Source organism: Leuresthes tenuis, unplaced genomic scaffold, assembly GCF_036924035.1.
Source record: "Leuresthes tenuis unplaced genomic scaffold, fLeuTen1.0.hap1 SCAF_3, whole genome shotgun sequence".
Classification (NCBI taxonomy): domain Eukaryota; kingdom Metazoa; phylum Chordata; class Actinopteri; order Atheriniformes; family Atherinopsidae; genus Leuresthes; species Leuresthes tenuis.
The window spans coordinates 36092927-36115516 of NW_027325357.1; the positions used below are offsets into that span (position 1 = coordinate 36092927).

General features: G+C 38.5%; 1 protein-coding gene across 3 annotated transcripts in view; it reads left to right on the forward strand.

Moving 5' to 3' along the window:
- LOC140303953 (calcium-dependent secretion activator 1-like) overlaps positions 1 to 22590 on the forward strand; it is a 654602-nt gene that overhangs the window by 630527 nt on the left and 1485 nt on the right. The window contains exons 27-31 of one of the 3 annotated variants that reach the window (XR_011915222.1): positions 7834 to 7938; positions 11316 to 11534; positions 21247 to 21656; positions 21742 to 21961; positions 22170 to 22312. Coding sequence is in view for 2 of the 3 variants with exons in the window: in XM_072382948.1 (XP_072239049.1) it covers positions 7834 to 7938; positions 11316 to 11489 (279 nt within the window). In the remaining variant the exon portion in view is untranslated. Of the gene's footprint in view, positions 1 to 7833; positions 7939 to 11315; positions 14504 to 21246; positions 21962 to 22169; positions 22313 to 22590 lie in introns of those variants that run through there. The other 2 variants (XM_072382948.1, XM_072382947.1) reach the window with 2 other exon arrangements.

The following is a 22590-nucleotide window of genomic DNA, read 5'->3' on the forward strand; positions in this document are numbered from 1 at the left end:
CAATATAAGCTTTCATTATGCATTATTATTGTTGCTAGCTCAGTGTTATGACGCAACTGAAGAAGCCTGATACTAAGTTGTTTCAACACTGTATTATGGAAAGGATGGGCAGTATTGTTCTTAATATTTTGTATATATATATCTTAACTTGTATAGCATTCTTCTTTGTACAATCAGTTCCAGAGGCTGCAGAGCAGTCCTCAGCAAAGTCAGCAAGGAGACAGGCTGATATATCTGATAGTGGAGGCAGGGGAGGCGCATGCAGAGTGTTGATCACATATAAGTGGGAGCTTGGAAGCCAGGCCACGGGGACACATTTATATATTTAAAACAGAATAAGTTTACACATTTCTTCAAGTTTGTGGTGGGTCATTTGGTACAGAGAGGCACTTCACCATCAACAACTTTGATGAAGTAAAAAAATTAAATAGCAGCTGATTAAGCTTGCCAAGGGCCAACTGGAAAAAGACTCCAGCAATGGTAAAAAGAAGAAAGAAAAAAGAATGGCAATTAAACAAAATATAAAAGTTTGTAAGCACTTCAACAAAATCAACAAACAACAATCAACAAACATATTGCAAGGATTAAGCATTTTTTGATAAACTTTCAAGCATGTAGAGTTAAGCTTTTAAAATTAGCATGTAAAATAAAATAAAACTAGAAAAAGCTGTTCCTGCGAAACAGCAGTGAGAATGCTTTTTAAGTTGAATGGGATTAGTTGAACATGCTCAAAAAGCTGAATCTAGTGAAAATTTATCAGAAATCAAGTGAGTAATAGTTAAAATGGCTTCAGTGTAATATACAGCAGAGAGTGGAAGAATGATGTCATCAGTGATAGGAATGTTTGTAATCAACTGCTGCTTAACGAGCTCTCTCCCTGTATAACCTGCAGAAATTGCTTTTTTGGATACTATGACCTCCTGTGAGAAAACTGGAAGAGCGAGGAAAATAATTTGAAGACCGTAAGAAGCAGAAGGCTTTGAGGAACGCGGCAATGTAGTTTTTATTTCAATGGAGTGAAGAAAATTTAAACGGCAGCGAGTTGAACACAGTTGAACCTGTCTCTGGCATTCGACCAAATTTCCATTGGAGTTAGTGAGAGAAATTGAAAGGTTTCTCTGGCTTCAAGGCTCATAGCTGAAATTCTGTAAAAGTGAGCTCTTTAGTAGTTACATCAGTTGAAAGAGAACAAGTGTACCTACATTTTAAGGTATAATTTGTTTTTCTGAGTTAAACAGTATGAAAGTTAGAGGAATTTGTTTGAATATCAGAAAAAGTTAAAATGATCAGTGTGCCACTCTAATCTTCTCATTCATAAAAATCAAGAAGGAGCAAAAATATTCATGTTTTTGAAACTGTCATATTTCAAAATTGGCTTAATATTTTAAAAAGCTGAATCATTTGGTAATAGCTGAATGTCTTGTGGGCATTTTAAAGTTTGAATGGTGTCTCCAGCTGAATGTATGTTGAACTAGTTAGGTTGGAAAGAAGAGGAAGTTTTTGAAGAGTTGAAAGAAATTTCCATTCATTTGAATGATGGGAAAATTTAAGAATTGTGAGAATGCCTTAAAGCATTCTCCCAAAAAAATCCCTTTCCATTCTCAGTAGGCATAGGCAATGCTTAATCCTTTCAATATGTTTGTTGATTCAACTTAGCTATTTTCAATGGTAAAATGGTAAATGGACTTGTATAGCGCTTTTCTAGTCTAACTGACCACTCAAAGCGCTTCACTACATGCTGCATTCACCCCACTCACACACACTCATACAGCATGTCTTAAGATACACATAACTACGTGCTTTCTAATCATTCACACACATTCATACCCCCAATGATACACTGGGGAGGCAACGTGGGGTTCAGTGTCTTGCCCAAGGATGCTTTGACATGTAGCCCAGGGAAGCCAGAGTCGAACCACTGACCTTCAGATTGGTGGGCGACTGCTCTTCCTCCTGAGCTACAGCCGCCCCAGCTATTTTTAATATAGCTATTAAACTTCGGTATGTACAGCTGTTCAGGATGAACCAGATAAATTTCAGTTTGGTTGATATAGGTGTGACTTATAAGGTATTTGCTGTCATGGCATGATATTGATTGTCACCATGCGACCACAGACATGCTCTCCAGTGAAAAGTCACAGTTACCAACACAAAGCATCAACAAAGACTAGAATTTCTTTTCCAAAAATAGGGAAAATGTCACGAGGTTAAGAAAACACAGTAGAGGGAATTCAAAAGAAATGGGAAATAGAAATGGAAAAATACTTTATTCATCTCTCAGTGGCGGAAATTCAAATTAGTCGAGTAGCTCAAAAAAATATAAATATTTACAATGATTTCATACTAAACAATAACAATAATAATAACAATGATAATAATAATCAATGATGAAATGAATAAATTTGAGAAGAACATGTCAGCAGTCACTATTAATAAGTCTTGTGACTGTGGGTACAAAGGACCTCCTGAACCTCTCAGTCCTGCAGCCTCTCACTGCAGCTACTCCTCTGACCTGCCAGGATGCTGTGGAGAGGATGTCTATTATTATCCAAAACAGAATATAATTTCCTCCTCATCCGTTCCTCCACCACAGCACTTAGAGGGTCTAATCTTATGCCTACAACAAAACTGGCCTTTTTTTTTGCCAGTTTGTCCAGACGCCTACAGTTTTTGTCTGTAGTGCAACTCCCACAGCAGACAACAGCATAGAACAGTGTACTCTCAATGATAGTGTGATAAAACATGCATATCATATCACTACAGACATTGAAGGACCTGAGCCGTCTCAGGAAGAAGAGACAGCTCATAATTTATACTCATAATTCTTAAAAATCTTGCGCTTATTTGACACAATTCTTTGAAACATTCTTTTGAAAATAAAGTCTTGCACGCTCGCATTTGAAGGAATTTGAAGGAAATGCAAAAATACTTTTAGGCACATGTAGTTTCATACTTCACAAAGTATACTTCCTTTGTATCACGTAACTACACTGATATATTTTCATTTGTTTTGTTTGGGAACATTTCTAAGTTATTTCAAGAGTATGCAGAAAAAACTATCCACTGTATTTTGTCACTCTATTTTGTGCACTTGTTTTTTCTATCGTAATTAGGACCAAAACCTGACAATACCAAATTTTGTCCCCATGGGTACAAAGTGATTTTTGATGCTTAAGACTAGTGATGGGATGATGCTACCTCAAGGAGTGTATTGACACACTACACAAACTGTGTCGGCACTGTATTGAAACTGTGTTGGTCACTCAATAGTGCCCCCTTCAGGTGTTCTGAAATCATTGCAGGTAAATTAAATGAGAAGATGGACCAGGTAAAATGCTGCAAATCCAACATGAGCCTGCAAAACATTTAATCACCAGTCCTTTATTTAAGATATAATCTCATTATTGTATAACTTCATTCGCTCAATTTGTGAGTCAAGTTGAGATGTCCATGAGAAGAGTTCAAAATAGGCTTCAAACCTTGTTGATGTAAATGCTAAACTGAGTTGGTTTGTAAAATATAGCAAATTTGTATTAAAATTCAGAGTTCAACTTTTTATCTTATGTGTGGAAGTTTAAGTTAAGTGTTAAAGCATAAAAAATAAAACAAATTACATATAGATTCATTTATGCATTTTTATTGAGGAACAACCGTTTTTGTAGGGTGTTTGCTCCTCTTACACACTTTTCCCTGCCTTGGAAAAAACTCTTTCACAGGGTACAGATGAAGAGGGTGAACACAACATTTTCAGTGCAAGTTGATGAAGGTTTGGATATATTTTCTGGTTCTTCTTCCAGTATTGTAATGGGTCTTCTGTTCTCGGTATGTTGTTTTCAGCCAGGTAGCGTTGCACTTCAATGATAGAGTCAGCGGTGCTATTAGAGGTCCTCTTGCTCTCCTCAACCTCCATATCAAGAGGTTTCCAGAGATTGTGCCCTAAAAAATATTTTAGAAAAAAGTCTTTGGGTTATTACCTCATGACAAAATGCCACGGAAATATGCAAAAAAGCACAAAGAAACGTGTTTTCATACCTGAACTGGGTTCTGATGCATGTGAAGAGCTCGGCTCTTCTCCTGCTGGGTCAGACTCATGGATCCTGATTTCAGCAGCACACTCCAACTTCAGTCTTTTTACAGCGTCACCTGCTTTTTGTGGACTAACAAAGGCAACTGTTTTAAACCTTGGATCCAACAGCTTTGCCAGTGTCATCACACTGAGCGATTCCATGTTGCAGATCACTTCAAGTAGCCGCTTTCTCAAATTTTCAGCCAGCTGTTGAGCAGCTGTTTTTGTAACTGTTGTTGCTTGATGCTGGAGGTCAATGTGGATTATTCTCATCAATGGAATGACCTTTGACCCCGAGACTCTTTTTTCCTCAGAGAGTTCTTTTGTGGCCAGGTAAAAAGGAACAAGGACCCTGAGCATCTCTTCAATCACTTTAAATTCTTCAGGAGTCAGTGGAATAATATCAGGTTTTAAAGAGACTGCCTCCTTCTGCTCAGTCATTCTTTCAAGCATTTGGTAGGTGCTGTTCCATCGTGTCGGCACTTCATTTATTAATTTATGGAATGGTATTCCAAGCTATTGCTGCATTTCACTGAGCTTCTCTTTCGCCGTGGTGCTTGATCGAAAATATGTCACAATGTGTCGTGTTTTGCTGCGAATTTCTGTGAATGTTGGGATTTGATCACATGCCTTTCTCACAATTAAATTCATGGAATGGGCAATACAAATGGTTTGCCGTATTTGCAGCATTCGAGCACATGAAATCATGTTTGGTGCTGCATCAGTGACAAGACACCTGACCTTGTCTGCAATGCCCCACTCCTCCATGAGGGTCCTTTTAACAGTGGCCATGTTTTCTGCAGTGTGTTTTTGAGGAAAATACTGCACTCCCAAGACTGATGAACAGAGTTCATGGCTGTCTTTGTCCACATAATGGCAAGTAACAGCCAGATATGCCTCCATGTTGATGGACGTCCACATATCAGCTGTCAAACTAACAGCAACGGCGCTCTGGAGGTCCTTTTTTGTTTTCTCCTTTTCCTCCTCATATTTCTTGCTCACCAAGTCCTTGATGGCCTACAAATAACCATAAAAATACTGTAATACAAATATCACAAATGTATATCATGATCATGAATTGTATATCACTCAATAGTTAATTTAATCATACATTTCTTAAGCATACCTTCCTGCTTGGTAGAACATATGAGGGTGCAACAAGCTTCATTAGCTCCCTGAAGCCCTCATTTTCAACAAGACTGAGTGGCTGACAGTCCTTAATGATCATGTTGACCACAGCCACATCGCTTCCTTGTCAGGAACTGCAAGCCAAAATGAAAAATTTTGTTAAAAGCTTATTAAAGGACTGTTTTGTTTTTACAAACTATATGACAGTCACACAAAATATTTTGTGTGTAATAAACTTTAAGAATGTATAATAAGAATGTGTAATAAGAATTTCAACATACCTGGGTTACTCACACGAGTATCTGCCAATTAATCGTTGCCATGCCGAGCTCTATAATGCCTCAGCATTGATGAGGTGCTCTTGTTGATGTAAGACAGCTCTGTGGAGCAGAGCCGACACTTCACCTATAATACTATAAAAAGTTAATTTATCATTAAACATTCAAACCTCTGACCAGAAAAGACTACAAATATATATTGATTAAGAAAATAACAGTAAACAATGTCAAAGAGAAAAAGCTTACCTTATTAGGTGTCACAAGATCAAAATTATTCCAGACAGGGGAAAATTTCTTGGAACGATCCATGAAGTGTAACAAGGTGCGATCAAGCAAAAATCCAAACTCCAACTCCAACAACAAAACTCCATCCAACAAACCTACAACATGTTGACACAGTTTGCTTCCTTATAATTTGGCACCGTCACATTCAAGCGATACCGTTCCTGTATCGGTCACTTGATTTTTTCTTAAAGTGATACACGCACCAATACGGAGTTTCACTCTTGGGCTCTCGACACAGAGCTGACGCACCAGTGTCGTTCGTCCTATCACTACTTAAGACTTTATTTAAGGGTTAGGCTCAGAATTAGGGGGTTAAGTTAAGTTTAGGGCTAGGTTGGGGCTAAGGCGTTGAGTTGTAATGACAAAGGTTAGGGCTTCGGGACTGCATTGTGTCAATGGACAGTGCACACAGGGAATAGAAACTAGATGTGTGTGTGTGTGTGTTTTGAAACAATTTTTACTTAGTTTTTTTAAGTTTAAGATGAAAAGAGAGTTTTTTCAATGAATTTCTTTTTCTTGTAAAAACAGTTATTCAGTGTAGGTATACCATTGTGCAATGAAAGCCTTGTTTTTTTCAAAGCAACTAATTTTATTAAACTGACCCAAATTAAAATGATGAGAATTATTGTAAATATTGTTGTAATTTTTGAGTCTATAAATTTAAAAAAGCCTATTAGCTTCTTTTGCACAGAATAAATCTCATGCCAATAATATTTGTACAGTCTCACATGAAAATATGTAAAAGGAACATTTATACCCATTTCAAAAACACATTTGTGACACAATATAGGTGCAGAAATTGTGGGATGAGAAAAAATGTTTTAATTGCCTTTCCTTTTGTACACTATAAGGAAGTGTCATAAATGTATTAATCATAAATAATTTATGCTTGAACAATCATAATAATAAGCATAATAATTTAGGCATGATTCTATGCCTAAAGCTAAGCAGCCACAACTGACAAAGTGAAAAGTTCTTGGGCAATGATGGTCAGAGAGCACTCAAACATGGTTCTCCTTCCTGACAGTCTGTGGTGGAACACCACCAACAACTCCTTCCTTTCTCCTTATAAACATTTTTGAATATTTGATTGTTTTTAATGTGATGCAGAATATAGGCATGTTACAGTTTGTAAGGGAAAAATATTTGCATGTAACCATTAGAAGCCTTGAAAATGCAATAATTTTACAATTTATGAGAAAGCATGACAATTTCAACCTAATCCATAACATAGGCAAGTCATTATTTTATATTTATAGACTGACATAAGTATATAAAAATTGTGTTGAACAGAAATGTTGGTATTTCTAGTCTTAAAAAGGAGAGTTTTCATTCAGAAACTGCTGCTTTTGTGCAGTGGACCAACATGATTATTAACGATTCTGGTGTGAGTAATAATATTGTAACAATGAGAACCTGACTACTCACTACTTTCTGAAGAAAGCTGGGACATTAGCAGAATGTGAACCCTACTCAAAACTATTACTAGCCAGGATTACAGGACTTAGGAAGCTAAATAAGCAAATTCCAGAATCAGTATGGTGTGCGCTCTAGCTAATGTCTTTGAATCATTTATTATTTGTGTAATAAAAACATTAGAAAGCAAGACTTATGAACTTTGACATGGGCAATGGTAGTCTAAAACATGTTGCTCTCTTTATTAAAATCCCCATTATCTCATGTCTCATTGGTTGATTAATTTTCCTCAGGTCCTTTTCCTGAGGAAAATCCATCCTAGAATTGAGTAGATCCTAAGGTCATAGATATGAATATGTCAGATATGGCCTCACATGATGGGACCACACTTTGTGGGTATCTATGAATTACAGTATATCAACCTCTTAGTAAAAATAAGTAACTGTTGTTCTCATTAACTGTGCAAATGACAACAATATCATCTTGTATATTAGTGTCTCTTTCGGTTTCCCTTTGCACTCTGGTTCAAGGATGACGTTACAAAATTCTTCTCTGTCAGAAATACTGCAAGCAAAGTCAGTGAAGTACAGAATACCTTTTTTGTCTAAAATGCCACATTTTGATATTTATTTATTGAGTTTCTTTATGTGTCTGTTACAGCAATGGTACACCAGCACTATGAACCTTACAGGAATATGGCTGACTGACCGTATGGACCTGCAGCTCCATGTTTACCAGCTGAAGATACTCATCAGGATTGTCAAAGTGAGAAATGTTAGCATTTATTTTTGTACCACATATCAAAATGCGAGTAGACAGTTTATAGAATTCAACTATTATGCCAATATTTACAAAAAATAATTTTACAACAACTCTTTATAAGTGTAACATTTTACTTCTGTTTCCCATATAACTGACTATTTCATAATATTTGCCTTCTGACCATGTCTGAAGTGGGTTTAAGTTAGAAGCTCGATTACAATCTGCCACGGCTAGGTGACTAGCCGCCTGAAAATACGGACTCAAGAGCCGACAGTGAACACTAGGACGATCGGAATAATAAGAATTTATTGATAATTGGAGTGAGAGTAGAATCCGGGAGGACATGGAACTTTATTTTCCAGAGGGAGTCCAAGATGGAGGGGAGGGTGCTGGCTGTGGTGCAAGGCTCTTATTTGGCGGTGGGGCGAGCAGGCAGGTAAGTAGGACAGGCTGTTGAGAGAAATCCAACCATGGATGGCGATACAGGCACGAGGAAACCAGAACAGGAGGAATGGACAAGGTAGATGAGCACTGGAGAAACAAGGCAGGGTAAGAGCTTGGGAAAACTTGCAATGAGAAAACACTGGAGTCAGCTTAATTGCTTTTCCAAGGGTTGTGAGACAATCTGGCGAAGACTGATTGCTCCTGCAGCTCCTATAAAGGTGTCCTGATGAGGGCAGATGAGAAACAGGTAGATCACTTTAGGAGCTCACTCATCAAATGTATGAAGTTTAGAACAGATTGGACGTTGTTGTTATAAATATAACTACTTCAAAAGAAGCCTTTTCAAGACAACATCAAAATTGTAGGGGGTTGCTGCTTCCATGCCAATTAATGAAAACTCAGACTTTCAAAGGTTTTTAATCAAGCATGTCTTCAGACTAGTATGACCAATTTTGAGAGACATATGGGATAGATAGATAGATAGATAGATAGATAGATAGATAGATAGATAGATAGATAGATAGATAGATAGATAGATAGATAGATAGATAGATAGATAGATAGATAGATAGATAGATAGATAGATAGATAGATAGATAGATAGATAGATAGATAGATAGATAGATAGATAGATAGATAGATAGATAGATAGATAGATAGATAGATAGATAGATAGATAGATAGATAGATAGATAGATAGATAGATAGATAGATAGATAGATAGATAGATAGATAGATAGATAGATAGATAGATAGATAGATAGATAGATAGATAGATAGATAGATAGATAGATAGATAGATAGATAGATAGATAGATAGATAGATAGATAGATAGATAGATAGATAGATAGATAGATAGATAGATAGATAGATAGATAGATAGATAGATAGATAGATAGATAGATAGATAGATAGATAGATAGATAGATAGATAGATAGATAGATAGATAGATAGATAGATAGATAGATAGATAGATAGATAGATAGATAGATAGATAGATAGATAGATAGATAGATAGATAGATAGATAGATAGATAGATAGATAGATAGATAGATAGATAGATAGATAGATAGATAGATAGATAGATAGATAGATAGATAGATAGATAGATAGATAGATAGATAGATAGATAGATAGATAGATAGATAGATAGATAGATAGATAGATAGATAGATAGATAGATAGATAGATAGATAGATAGATAGATAGATAGATAGATAGATAGATAGATAGATAGATAGATAGATAGATAGATAGATAGATAGATAGATAGATAGATAGATAGATAGATAGATAGATAGATAGATAGATAGATAGATAGATAGATAGATAGATAGATAGATAGATAGATAGATAGATAGATAGATAGATAGATAGATAGATAGATAGATAGATAGATAGATAGATAGATAGATAGATAGATAGATAGATAGATAGATAGATAGATAGATAGATAGATAGGATTCCTCCTTCACCCCAAGTGTGTGAAGGACATATATTGCAGGTCCTTCCATCCTGCTGCTGTCAGACTGTTTAACAACCAGGTCTGACACTCCCCACCCTCCAGTAGACCACTGTATATAATGTATATAATAATAACAATGGCCAATTTTATCTTTACAAGCCCATGTACAACTGCTGCTACTGGTGGTATTACCTGCTATGTCTCTGTTGTCTTTCCTTTTTTTGTCTCTTGCTTGCTGCTGTAACATGTGAATTTCAAGGAAATCTAATCTTATCTAATATCACATATGAAGTAAATGTTACAGTAATAGGAGTGGAGTGCTGAGGTACAAAGTGCAGAAGGTGACAGGTATATTTAGTCAAGTTCAGTTCAGATGAGTTGTAAAGTCTGATTGCGGTTGGGAGGAACATTTTCCTTTACCGTTCCTTATAACAACAGGGTTGAATGAGTCTCTTGCTTAAGCTGCTCTTTAGTTTGTCCAGTGTTTTGTGGAGGGGGTGAGAGGGATTGTCCATGATTGCCAGCAGTTTTGCCAGCATCACCTCCTCCAGGGTGACAAGCTAAGAGCCAACAACAGACTCTGCTTTCTTTGTCAGTTTGTTCAGTCTGTTGGTGTCCTAGAGTGCCGCAGCAAAAAAGATGGTGCTCGCCACAACAGACTGATAAAACATCTGCAGCATCTTGTTGCAGATGTTAAAGGACCTGAGCCTCCTCAGTAAGTAAAGTCGGCTCAGGCCCTTCTTGTAGATGACCTCTGTGTTAGTGGACCAGTCCGTTTTATTGTACAGTGTGACACCCAGGTACCTGTATGCTGGTGCCATCTCCACATCCGTCCCACCGATGTAGACAGGAGAGGGCAGGGGCTTGTTCCTCCTGAAGTCCATTACCATCTCCTTCGTCTTTGCCATGTTCAGCTGCAGGTGGTTCTCCCCACACCACTTCAAAAAGTGGTCAACCAGGTCTCTGCAGTCAGCCTCCCTGCCGCCCTCAACACAGCCGACAATGGCCATGTTATCAGAGAATTTATGTAGATGACACGACTCAGTGCAGTACTTAAAGTCAGCAGTGTATGTGATGAAGAGGATGCGGTCCAGCAGCTTTCTTCTGTTTGAACCTCTCCAGCTCTATGCTTACGTGGCTGGCTGTGATGTCGAGTCCAGACTAGGGGTAGGGGGATGTGGCAGGGTCTGAGGTGGATGTCATCAGTATGTTGGAGGGTGGGGGTGACGAGGTTGGTACTACCTTGAAATCGATGGTTTGCCTCACATTGTTCACTTCCATTGCCTGTCTCTCACCTGTGTCAGCTTACAATTGCTTACAATTACAACATCTTACAATACTGAGATCAGTGTCCCTTTGCTCACACTATGTAATTTGACATTTGTCACAGACGACATCTCCCACAAACCTGTGAAGTCATTTCTTGAGTTCCTTCATTAACTAATTATTGTTCTCCTATTTGTGACAGAAAAAATATCGTGACTTCCGTCTTCAAGGTGTGCTGGAGTCTACTTTGAATAGTAAAATGTATGAGACCGTGAGAAACCGTCTGACTTTGGAAGAAGCCACTGCATCAGTGAGGGAAGGAGGGATGCAAGGCATTTCCATGAAGGATAGCGACGAAGAGGATAATGATGAGTAGAACAAAGGGCCTGATGATTACAAGAATGTCAAAGCTTTTTAGCGGGTGAGATACACTACCCGAGAACCCACACAGCCTTCTTATGAGGACAAAAGAGATGTTCATGACATCCAATTTGTTTCTTTTATTAATTTCATATTGTGATTACTGGTACAATTAAAACAATAGAATAATGCATAGATTTTTTTTCTTTTAATGCAATGTAAGTCTGTTCAGTCAATGCCCATAAAGCTTTAGTTTTTTCGAGTACCTTAAGACAAACAAAAAGGTGAATGATTGTGCTTAAATGTGAAAGCAAGTTTCCAGAATATCAAAAAACCCCTGAGCAGTGCAGGAGTGTATATGCTTATATGACTCTGAACTCTAAAAAACAGCTTTTTAAATTGAATAATAAAGTAAAAGTATTAGAAAGCATATGAGGCCTTTGTACAAGAGATTTTCTGTTTCATGTTGTATGTTACTAAAGACCGAATAAAAATGACCAAAAAAACCCCACAAACATCAGGTTTTTATATTCAGAAGGAAATTAGATAAGTACTAATTGGTTTCAGATGTTTATAAGGCTAAACATCTGCTAAACAAGTTTGCATGGAGGCAATGAGGGCTTGTGGCATCCAATGGTAACTTTGTTAAAAAAAACAAAATCCTGTCTCCTCTCTGCAAATGCTGTATTCTCACATGCCATCTCTCTGGAACATTTCTAGAAATTTTCAGGACCGTAGTACGTGTGTCAACTGCAAAAATAACAATTTCACCAGCTTCCTGGTAGGATGTCCAAAAGATCGAGTATGCCCATGACTAATAACAAGACCAAATCCTCCAGAGCATTTGTAGTGAGAGATTGTTTGTTTTAAGAGATGCTGACTCAATTTAAACATAACACAAAGATTTCTTTTTAATTTTTCCACCATCCTCTCTGCTCTAGCCAGACACTCACTGTTAGTATTTCCAGAACACATCTCCAGAAACCATTCTTCAATTGTGAAGTGCATGTTTGCACAGGAAGTGCAGAGAAAATACAGAACATATTATCTGCATGTTACATACATTTTCTGGTCTTCATGTAAGAAAATGGCTTAGATTCATCAACAAAACAAATTGAATGAGTAGAGTTGCAAAGGAATATTAACAAAATAAAAACATCAATATGCAGAAGCCCACGATCTTTAAACAACAGTAAATGTTGAGGTGGACAAATTTTGAACAAACAAATGTCAAAATGTTTTGAACAATGTTTGAACCTGAATGTCAACTAAATAATCAAATGTATATTAGAGATGAATCTGTTATAAAACTAACACAAATTCAAGGGACATCTTATAATGAGAAAATTGATGTTTGAATTTGAACATGAAAAGTGTTCAGGCTCCCTTAAAAATTAGTAAAGTTTTCATTATGTTCTCCCAGAAAGCCAGTACTCCAGAGAACAAACGCATGCATGAGGAGAGCAAGTTCCACCAAAAGGCTGAGATGAGAATCTTCTTGTTGTGAGGCAGAAGTGCTGACCACCACACCACTGTATGAGCCATGTATGAAACATGATTTTGATACTAAATTGAGACTTAAGTTTCTGATTTTAAATAATCTGAGCTTTTTGCAGAACACCAATGATCTCAAAGTTAAGATCACCTTTAACTTTTGGATGTGACATGGCATCTTATAACTTACAGAATTTAGTGAACTTTTGTTTATTTTGACCTTTGATGTTTAACTTCCAGATTCAAAGTCATGAGTTCAGATAATTGCATTGGGCCCACTACCCAAACCTTGGTACAGATTCCAATTAACAAGCCCTGACAACCTTAACATAAGGGAAGTTAACCTGAGATGAAAGATCTTGGATAAATGTGTAGCCCTTTGCTAAGGCTAAGAGACAAAGTGCGCTCTGAAAGGCTAATGGGTTGTGAATGCAGCATTATATATTACACTTACTGTTACTACATGGCTACCTACTTGGAACATCACAGAGACCAGTAAGCTCATGTACACCACAACAGCCATGATCCAAGGGATACTTGGCTGTAAGATTACGAAATCATGGGGTAGTAAGAGACCATATCCCCCCATAGAAAAGAAGGTTGGAGGCCGAGATCAAAGCAACATGGAGAGAATTTAGCCAGCTATCAGAACAGCAGAAAGATAAAATTAAGAATTTTAAGACATAACAACTCACCATACCTGAGGCACTGGAACTGCTAATTACTGCAACAGGCCCTGACATGATACACACCTACTGGATAAACTAACTCCTGAAGGTCCCCCAGAAGGGGGCGATTCCATCCATCTACAGTCCAATAACCTGCCTCTGTACAACATGGAAGCTCCTGTCAGGCATCATAATGGATAAGATCAGTAGGCACATGGCTCAGTACATGACTAAGGCTCAAACGGGAATTGTAAGAACATAACTTCAGATGAGCTAGTTACTAGTTACTAATCTACAGCTGACAGACAACCCAATTAAGTGCCAGTTGCACAAGTATGGCATCTACCAAGGACATGATCTAGGTCCGTAGCCATCCGGAGCTATTTTGCATAGGCCTGAACTCCCTTAGCCAGATCATTACAAAGAGTGGCTTTGCATACTAGTTCTGCAGTTGAGCAGTCATCACCTCCTCTACATGGATATCATCAAGCTGTATCCCAGCACTGAGCAAGACATTCAGTGGGTCTACATGATGAGATTAACTCCATTATAGCTATAGTTGGGTTATGCTCCTTACCTGAGCAAGGGTAATTATTATTATCATCTATTATGTACCCTTTTTTATCTGCTCCGTGCTTCACTTCAGGATGTATGTGACTTATCCACAATTTGTATGGGATTATTTGAAGTGAACTCTTTTCAGCAGTTTTTTGTGTGATAGTCCTTATGTCCTTCTGTATGCAAGTACTGCATGTACATGGTATTCTCCTCCCACAGTGTTCTTGCTCCTTGTGTGAAGCTACCAGTGGGTTCCATGGCTCTAGTTTTTAGGTGAACCCACGATTTACAAAAATGTTTAAATAAAAGATGAATAGCAAATGTGGAGGAAAACACTTGAGTCATTTATTGCTGTTTTTTCCATGAATGTAACTGTCACGGGGTGTCAGCCAAAACAGAGGTAGGACTCAAACGCTGGATTCAGTTTTTAGATGAAAAAATAAGATTTTATTTTTAGAGAAGTGGAATGAAATAGGAAACACAGAATCAGGAGCCAAGGAAATGTTGGGAGAACCAGGGTAACACAAGGGTCCGAGCGGCAGATGCACCTGGATATGGAGAGGTTCTTTAGTGAGTGAATCCAAAAAGGGGAAATTGAGTTTGCCTTACTGTGAACCGGTGAAAACACAACTGGAGGGTGAGGCAGAGACTGACTGGAGGGTGTTTTCCAAAGGGGCGGCGGGTGAGCAGGCAGGTGGTGAGGCAGATCCAGGTAAGGCAAAGATGTTGGAGAGATGAGAAAGGAAGCCAGGGAATCCGTCAGACTCGGGAGGAACGAGGCTGGAACGAGGAGACAACACTACAAATTATTTGGTTCTTAACAAGATGAAAAAAACTTTAAAAAAAGATTTAGAAGTGTTAGATCATTTATCTTGTTTTAAGAGTTAATTTCCTATTTTAAGTGTTCAATTTTACACTGTAATCTTAAATCAAGCACAACCTTATCTTTTTTGTCTCAAATAGGCAGGAAATCTTAAAATGAGATAATGAGATAACTGTTAAAATAAAATATATTACATCTCTCTCCCAAAGTCTCGTCAAAATAAATCTTGTTTTAAGATTCAGTAAGAAACTCAAGTTGTTTGATTCAAGCGTCACACAAAAAAAAGCATCTGAATTAGAAACAGGGTTTATTATTGCTCTGACTTCGAGTATGTTCAGACAATGTGATAGGATAAATTATACAGCTTTAACCACAACTCATCTTACAGTCCATGGCATTTTTTTTATTACCAATGTTCGTTTACAAAACAGGCAAACGCAATAACTCAATACATCAATGCATCCCTTGTTGTTCCTCCATATTAATATCTACTTCTGTGGGCAACAATATCTCAAAGACTATTTTATTGGCACAATAATATGTTCTTTGAAACTAACTGAAAAATAGGAAATACATTCAATGAGTTCATATACAAATTCTGTAGCCTGTGCAACATTGCGAACTGCCACCTCATATGCCAGCAAGTCTGGACTCAAATTCAGTATCTCATAACGCTGGTACTCAAAAGCAACAAAAGAAGAATCTATCACAAAGATATCTTTTATCAGTCCAACACTGGGAAAGCACCATCTACATCTACAATGATCATAGATTTCCTACTGATGTACTTATTGCCACTGAGGATGTGCCATTTCACTGAGACAACAGATTGCATGACCTCTATGCCTTAACATAATCAATATTTTTGACAGCTGAGACTCTTGCAAAAATTGGATGCTCAATGCCTATTTCAAGGAACTGATAATGGTTTTTACTCCATCCATCCATTTTCTATACCGACAGTCCGTTAATTGGGTAGCAGGTGGGCTGGAGCCTACCAATTTGGAGTCACCAATTAACCTGACATGCATGTTTTTGGATGGTGGGAGGAAGCCTGGAGAGAACCCACACATACACGGGGAGAACATGCAAACTCCACACAGAAAGGCCCCAGGCAGGGATCGAACCTGAAACCCTCTTGCTGTGGGGTGACGGTGCTAACCACCACACCACCGTGCAGCCCTCATGCAAACATTTGTATTATTATTTTATTTTATTTTAACTCCTTCCCCAAGTGGGGGAGTTCAAGTTTATCGGGGTCTTGTTCACGAGTGAGGGACGAATGGAGCGTGAGATTGACCTCGCACGTATGTAGGTTATTTTCACAAAACCTGATGATTATGTCTTGATATACATCCGATTCTCAAAGCCTGCTCAACACTTGACGGACAGCTATGCTGTGTGATGTGCGTCGCGTCCAACGCCTACCCCGACGTGCGCACATGCTTGGCTTTTATTAATTTTTTTCTGCTAAACGCTACTTATTTAGTATTTATTCTGTTCTTCAAACAAACAAAAGCCAAACTATTTAGATATCTTTCAGTTCTTTTCCAAAACAGTTTCATTACATGTATGTTGTTATTTGAACAACATAGCTGCTGTGTGCATGCTAACTAATGAACTCTGTTTGGTGGGTTTGTGTTAGGTATTGCCTGTTAATGCTTTTCAGAATGGCTATTTTTGATGATGCCACTCTATCGGTGTTAGAGGGTAAGTTATGACTAAAGTTTATATTTGATGTATTGATGCTGTTTATACATTAGAGTACACGTTATTGGCTGAATACGTTATTTGAAATTCAGCATTTTTCTGCTTGCTGGATTTTTTTCAGCCTTTATTTACTGAAAGAATTAAATTAAAAATATTCTTAGGATGAAAAAAATCTAAATTAAGCCAGTTTCAATGGATAGCTAAAGAAAATCCAGTTAGTAATTTTACAATTCATTATCTGATTTAGTGAGTAATAGCCATAGTTGCAGCCCAAATGTGCTGATAAATAAAACAATCAATTTAAAAGGTACAGTTGGTAAGATGGAGAAGAGAGCAGGCTTAGCTAATTTTTTCCCCCTTGTCCTGTCCAGCATTATGGCAGCAGAATTGTGGTCTGAATACCTTTTATGCCAAACAGATTTGCTTTGCCAAGGGAAGCTTTATAAATGTAAAGCTCCCCTTGATGCCCATCAACTGCTTATGTATTTATTTTTGTTAAAATATTTAACATATAATAGTGCTGAACCGAACCAGGGGACAGGGAAAGAGGAAGATGAAACGAAAAAGGAACGGAACAGAAATAGAAAGAGAAAGAAAATGAAAAACCAGACAACCAGCTGCTACACCTGTAAAACAAAACAGAAGACAATCCACGGCCTCTGTTGGGAATCCAGTCTTAGCGCCACCAGGAGCACCTGAAAGCAGACAAGCAGAGAAAAAACAAATACAAACAAACAAAAACAAACACAAGTAGTGGCAATCACATACAACACAACTGTGGATATAGATAACCTGAAACCACAGTATAACACATCAACTGCTTAGCAAGCATGCTACTGGGCTAATGAATGTGTGTGTGTGTGTGTGCATGAACCTGCGATACACATTGAACAGGACCTACATGATAACCATGCTTAGTTATGAGTGTATAAGTGTACACGGCCACAATCCACAGCCCCCCCCCAGCAATCAGAAGCAGGCAGAAAGGGCCACAAGACCCAGGCCACCAGCAACCCCCACGGAGCACAGAACCCGGGAAGCCCACCGCAGGGACAACCACGCATCCACCCAGAAGACCGCAGAGGAAGCCCCCGGACAGAGCCCCCATAAGCATAGGGCAGAGGTCCCCCGGGAACCAGGGGCAACAGCCCACCGACCCCATGTCGCCAAGTGCCCCAGACAGCCAAGCACAGTGGGCCAGCGCACTTGCCCACAGGTGGGAGAGGCAACCCCCCCCCCAACGGGAACAGCACAAGCAGGCCAAAGGACAGCAAGTCCCAGGCCCAGTCACCACATGAATCAGATCACACGTAAACACACTCAAGCAGCACATGCATCCACTCCTGTTCCCCCTCCCTCAACTCCGCTGTGATGTGGCGCAGTGGGCACATCCGGGGGCCTGCAGCCCCCCAGCCACCACAGACCCCGACCCAGTAGAACACCTCTTCCTCCCAGCCCCTCCTCCACCAGGCTGCAACCAGGCAACGGGGGTGTTGGGGGTGGACCTCTCCCCTCACCCTTCTGGCTCTTCAATATTTTCTAATAGTGAGCGATTAAAATTGAGGGGCAGCCAACCTTGTAGAACTGGGAGAGCAGCCCCCTGGGAAGCCTACATACTCAGAGAGCCCCACCCACCAGATACCACTCAGTGCAACCACCCCCCCAGGACCTACTGTGTGTGGTGTGTGTGTGTGTGTTAACTTGAAAATGTGAACCAACACAAACTTGATGTCACTTGTGTGTGAGGAGTGATTGACAGATGTCAGACGCTGCTCTGGCTCTGATTGGTTGTTTTGTCTCGCTCGTGGTAAATTCTTGCAAATCGCAGTACGGGCAGTAGGTGGGACCAATGGAGTTGCTTTTTTTCCCACAGATTAATAGTCTCATGTCTTATTGTCTGGGCATAGGGACAGTTGAACAACTGAAGGTTTAAATCGAATAATATATTACTATATTTATACTATATTATAACACTGAACTTAATGGCATAAAAGTAATGCTTAAAGTCCAAACTTTAACATTTTTATTCTTCCTTTTATTTGGGACAGGCATCTTTCTGAGATGGGTTTATAATTGTTTTCAACTAATTACATACTGGCTTTACAGTAACTGTACAAATAGGAGGCTTTATAGAACTGACAACTAGATAAACAGTTTACAAATGTGTTGGAGCTCAGAAAGACAGATAAATGGCACCTCTTCATGTTGCTTTGTACTGTAGCTTGTCATTACGTCATCTAAACATAGATATTTGTCATATATATTTATTACAGCTGCCAGTGTTGATGAGGAGGCTTTGAAAGGCCTTAGCCGGGATGACCTGAGGGATCTTTTTCCTGGCCCTGAAAATTTTTCAGAGAAGAAAAAAACTTTGGGATTTCAAAATGTAAACACAAATTAGAATAAGTAATAATTCTTAAAGTAGCAGTATTAATTTTGTCAGATGAGACTAGACGAAACATATTTGTCAACGAAGGTATTTTTCATGGCGAAAATTAGATGAAGACTAGACGAAATCATTGCCCTTAAACACTGACTGTGATGAAAATAACACGCATTTTTGTTGATGAAAAAAGACGAGACGAAAAATCTACTTGATAAATAAAAACTAAATAAAATGGTTCTTTCTTTTTTCGTCACAGACTTTTAAATTACAATCCAAAACATACTTTCCTCCTCCTGTGGCGTGTGTGTGAGTGAGGCGCAAACACCAGTGCTGTCTGTGCTAAACGTTCTGCCAATCAATACACAGTCATTACATGTTGTTTCAATTAAAGTATTCCTACCTGAAACTGATAGATAAAATGTATTATTCCTTATCTGAGATGTCATAGCTGCATCTGGGTCGATACGTATATTTATTTACCTACTTAAAAAAATAAAATAAGACCCTGAAAGTGTTGCTGCTACCATTTGCAGAGCACACAAAGGTGATTCAAAGTGACACCAGTTGCCAATCCCTGGCTGTGCCTGCACTTCTGGACTTGAAGTGTCACCTGTTCAACTTCTCCCTAGCTCATGGCAGGAGCTACAGGGATGCAGTTACACTGGCACAGAAAATAAGCACAAACATGGATGAGCACTTTGGCCGCTTTCTGGTTGTCAATGCAGACAAATTTTCTCCTCTTGCTGCGGCTGCAAGTTTTGTTGATTCAAGTGTTTCAGCAGAAACACTTTTCAAAATGATGAGGAGATGCAGATTCTCCTTTAAAAAAGTCGAAGAACACATCATTGACAGCGTACCACAGCAAGAGGAGTCGCCTGATGAGGAAGAAGAGGACACTGGTAATACTGTAGCTGCAGAGACAACACCCCTAGCAAAAAGCCAAGATTTAGGTTTTTCAGTGCCATTCGTGCATCAAGGCCAAGGACCTTCAAGACCTCAATCAAGCAAGAGATCCAGAAATACAAAGAAGTGCTGTCCCATACCAGCAGTGAGGAGTCTGGGTCTACAATGGATTTCTGGGCCATTCTGTTTCCACATCTGAAACCACTGGCATTAGACCTCCTGGCAATGCCAGCTTCACAAGCGTTTGCAGAGCGGGTGTTCGGCTTATCCGGGAACCTTTCAAGTCGCTGCCGCAATAGAGCCTGAGTTACATTAGAAAGAAGTGCTTTTCTCAAGCTTTACAGGGTCTAGAATGGTGATGGGATAGTTTTGGTGTTAGATTTTCATTTTGTTTTCACTTTAGGTTGCTGTTTATTGTTGCAAACCTTGAATTGTTTTACCTTTTGATATTGATGACATGGGATCTAGCTTGCTAGATAGCAGTTCAAGTTGTTATAACACAAAAAGTAATTGTCAGACCTACCTCATTTTTATTGGCAACATCTACCACAGATCTATTTTTATTTATTCATTTATTTAAATGCAAGAAGGCTGCAATTATTGTCAAGGATATTGTTGTTGGTTTTGGTTTTTTAGAATATGTCAGGCTTTATTTAATAGCTTTTAAAGTATTTCTATTTAAAATCAGAAAGGTGGGTTTGTTATGTTATCATAAGAGTGGTTTAAAAATATATAGTTGCATCAGGTTCTGCTGATTTTTTTTATCTTGATTGTTTTGAAGTCTTAAGTTGTTGAATTATGTTTGTATGTGTTCATAACAAAATATGCAAATCAGAACATTGATGTGTTTCTGTGAATACCAGGCACCTTTAGCAACTTAGTCAATCAACATGTGGAGCTACTTCATCAGCTAATGAGTGAGTGAGAAAAATACTTATTGGTTTGACTAGATTAGCATTACTTTCAATCTGCTTTCAAAGACTAAAAAAATACTATTGACTAAAACTAGACTAAAATGCTAAGACTTTTCGTTGACTAAAATGTGACTAAACAAAAAAGAATACAAGCTGACTAAATATGACTAAAACTAATAAGGGTATTTGACACAAGACTAAGACTAAAACTAGGCGACAAAATTAACACTGTAAAGTAGTAGTTATTGAAGTCTGAATTGTACCATATTTTGAATGGTCCTAATGCATTTTGTTTTCATCCTACATAATCCTAATAGTGTGAAAATGCCACGAACCAAGATGCCAGCACGTGTAGTGGAAGCTGGATTATGCCTTTAACTACTGCCATTCCACCATGCCAGCCACAAGCCTCCACCTCCATATGCCAAACTGCTGAGAAAACAATGAAAATGCCAGACCCTCCAGAGTATGTGGTATACACAGATTCAGAGTTAGACATGGTGCGTAGTCAGAATTTTGCAATGGAAAGGAAAAGAACTACAAGATGTCAAAGAAGCTATGTTGCAGACTTGTAAGGAACACAGTCACCAGCATGGTTGCAATCCTGCATGCTAGTCCCATGGGGAAAGAAGAAAGGTACCCCTCCAAATTGGAAATGAGAGCCATGTCACAGAAGATTGTCGACTATTACCCTATGTTACGTGATGCTGATACAAATATGCTATATGTAAGTAATATTTTTTATTTATCTCAACCAAAACTGTGGGCAGGTCAGCAGCAAGACAAACAGCTTATCTAACATTCTTTTACAGCAGCTGACCATCTACACCAAAATGTAAAAGCGAATCCAAAATATGAGCTCTACAAGGAAAAGGCAGGACTTCGTACCACAAAGAGGAGTGACCAAGACGGCTCTCTTCAGTGCAGACAACCAAGACAAGGAAACAGATTGGACAGACACGAACAGCTTGAGTGATAATACCATACTTCTTGAGAGCGATGATGACATCAGCAACGGCAGCTCCAGTGCAGGTGTGCAAATTGTGGGCAAAAACATTTAATTGAAACAACTTGTTTTTGTTTAAAAAAAAATTTCTTATCATCTAATGAAACTATAGTTGTTCACATTTGTTGAACCAGAGGTCATGGCAAGGCAAGCACTGTGTTCATATCTACCTGTTTTTGCTTGTCATCATGCTTATATTTGTATAGAGAATTTTTTCATTGTTTCCCAAAAAAGCATCCCCACTACAGCTACCCCCCTCTGTGCCAGGAAACCAAAGAGTGGCACCAAAACCTCACTGCTGCCATCCGAATCAGCCTCAGGGTCCTCACCCAGGACTGTGATCACTTCACCAACTACACTTGCAAAGAATGTTGTTGGTAAGCACACCTCAGCACACCTCTCAGCCTGTTATTCGTGATAATGGCTTTCAGAGTGGCAAATCAGTCTAAACTGTTGGAGATTCAATTTAAATTATTTCCTAAGATTGTGGATGTTCGTGAGCACACTTTTCTGACTTAAATCAATGAATCACATTGTTAATATTGATGTAAGCAGTATCAAATTATTGTATTGGCCTTATTTCAATTACCGTAAGTTCATTGATTTGATTTGGGTCAGCAATTACTTAACGATCAAGCATTTTAAACATTCATGT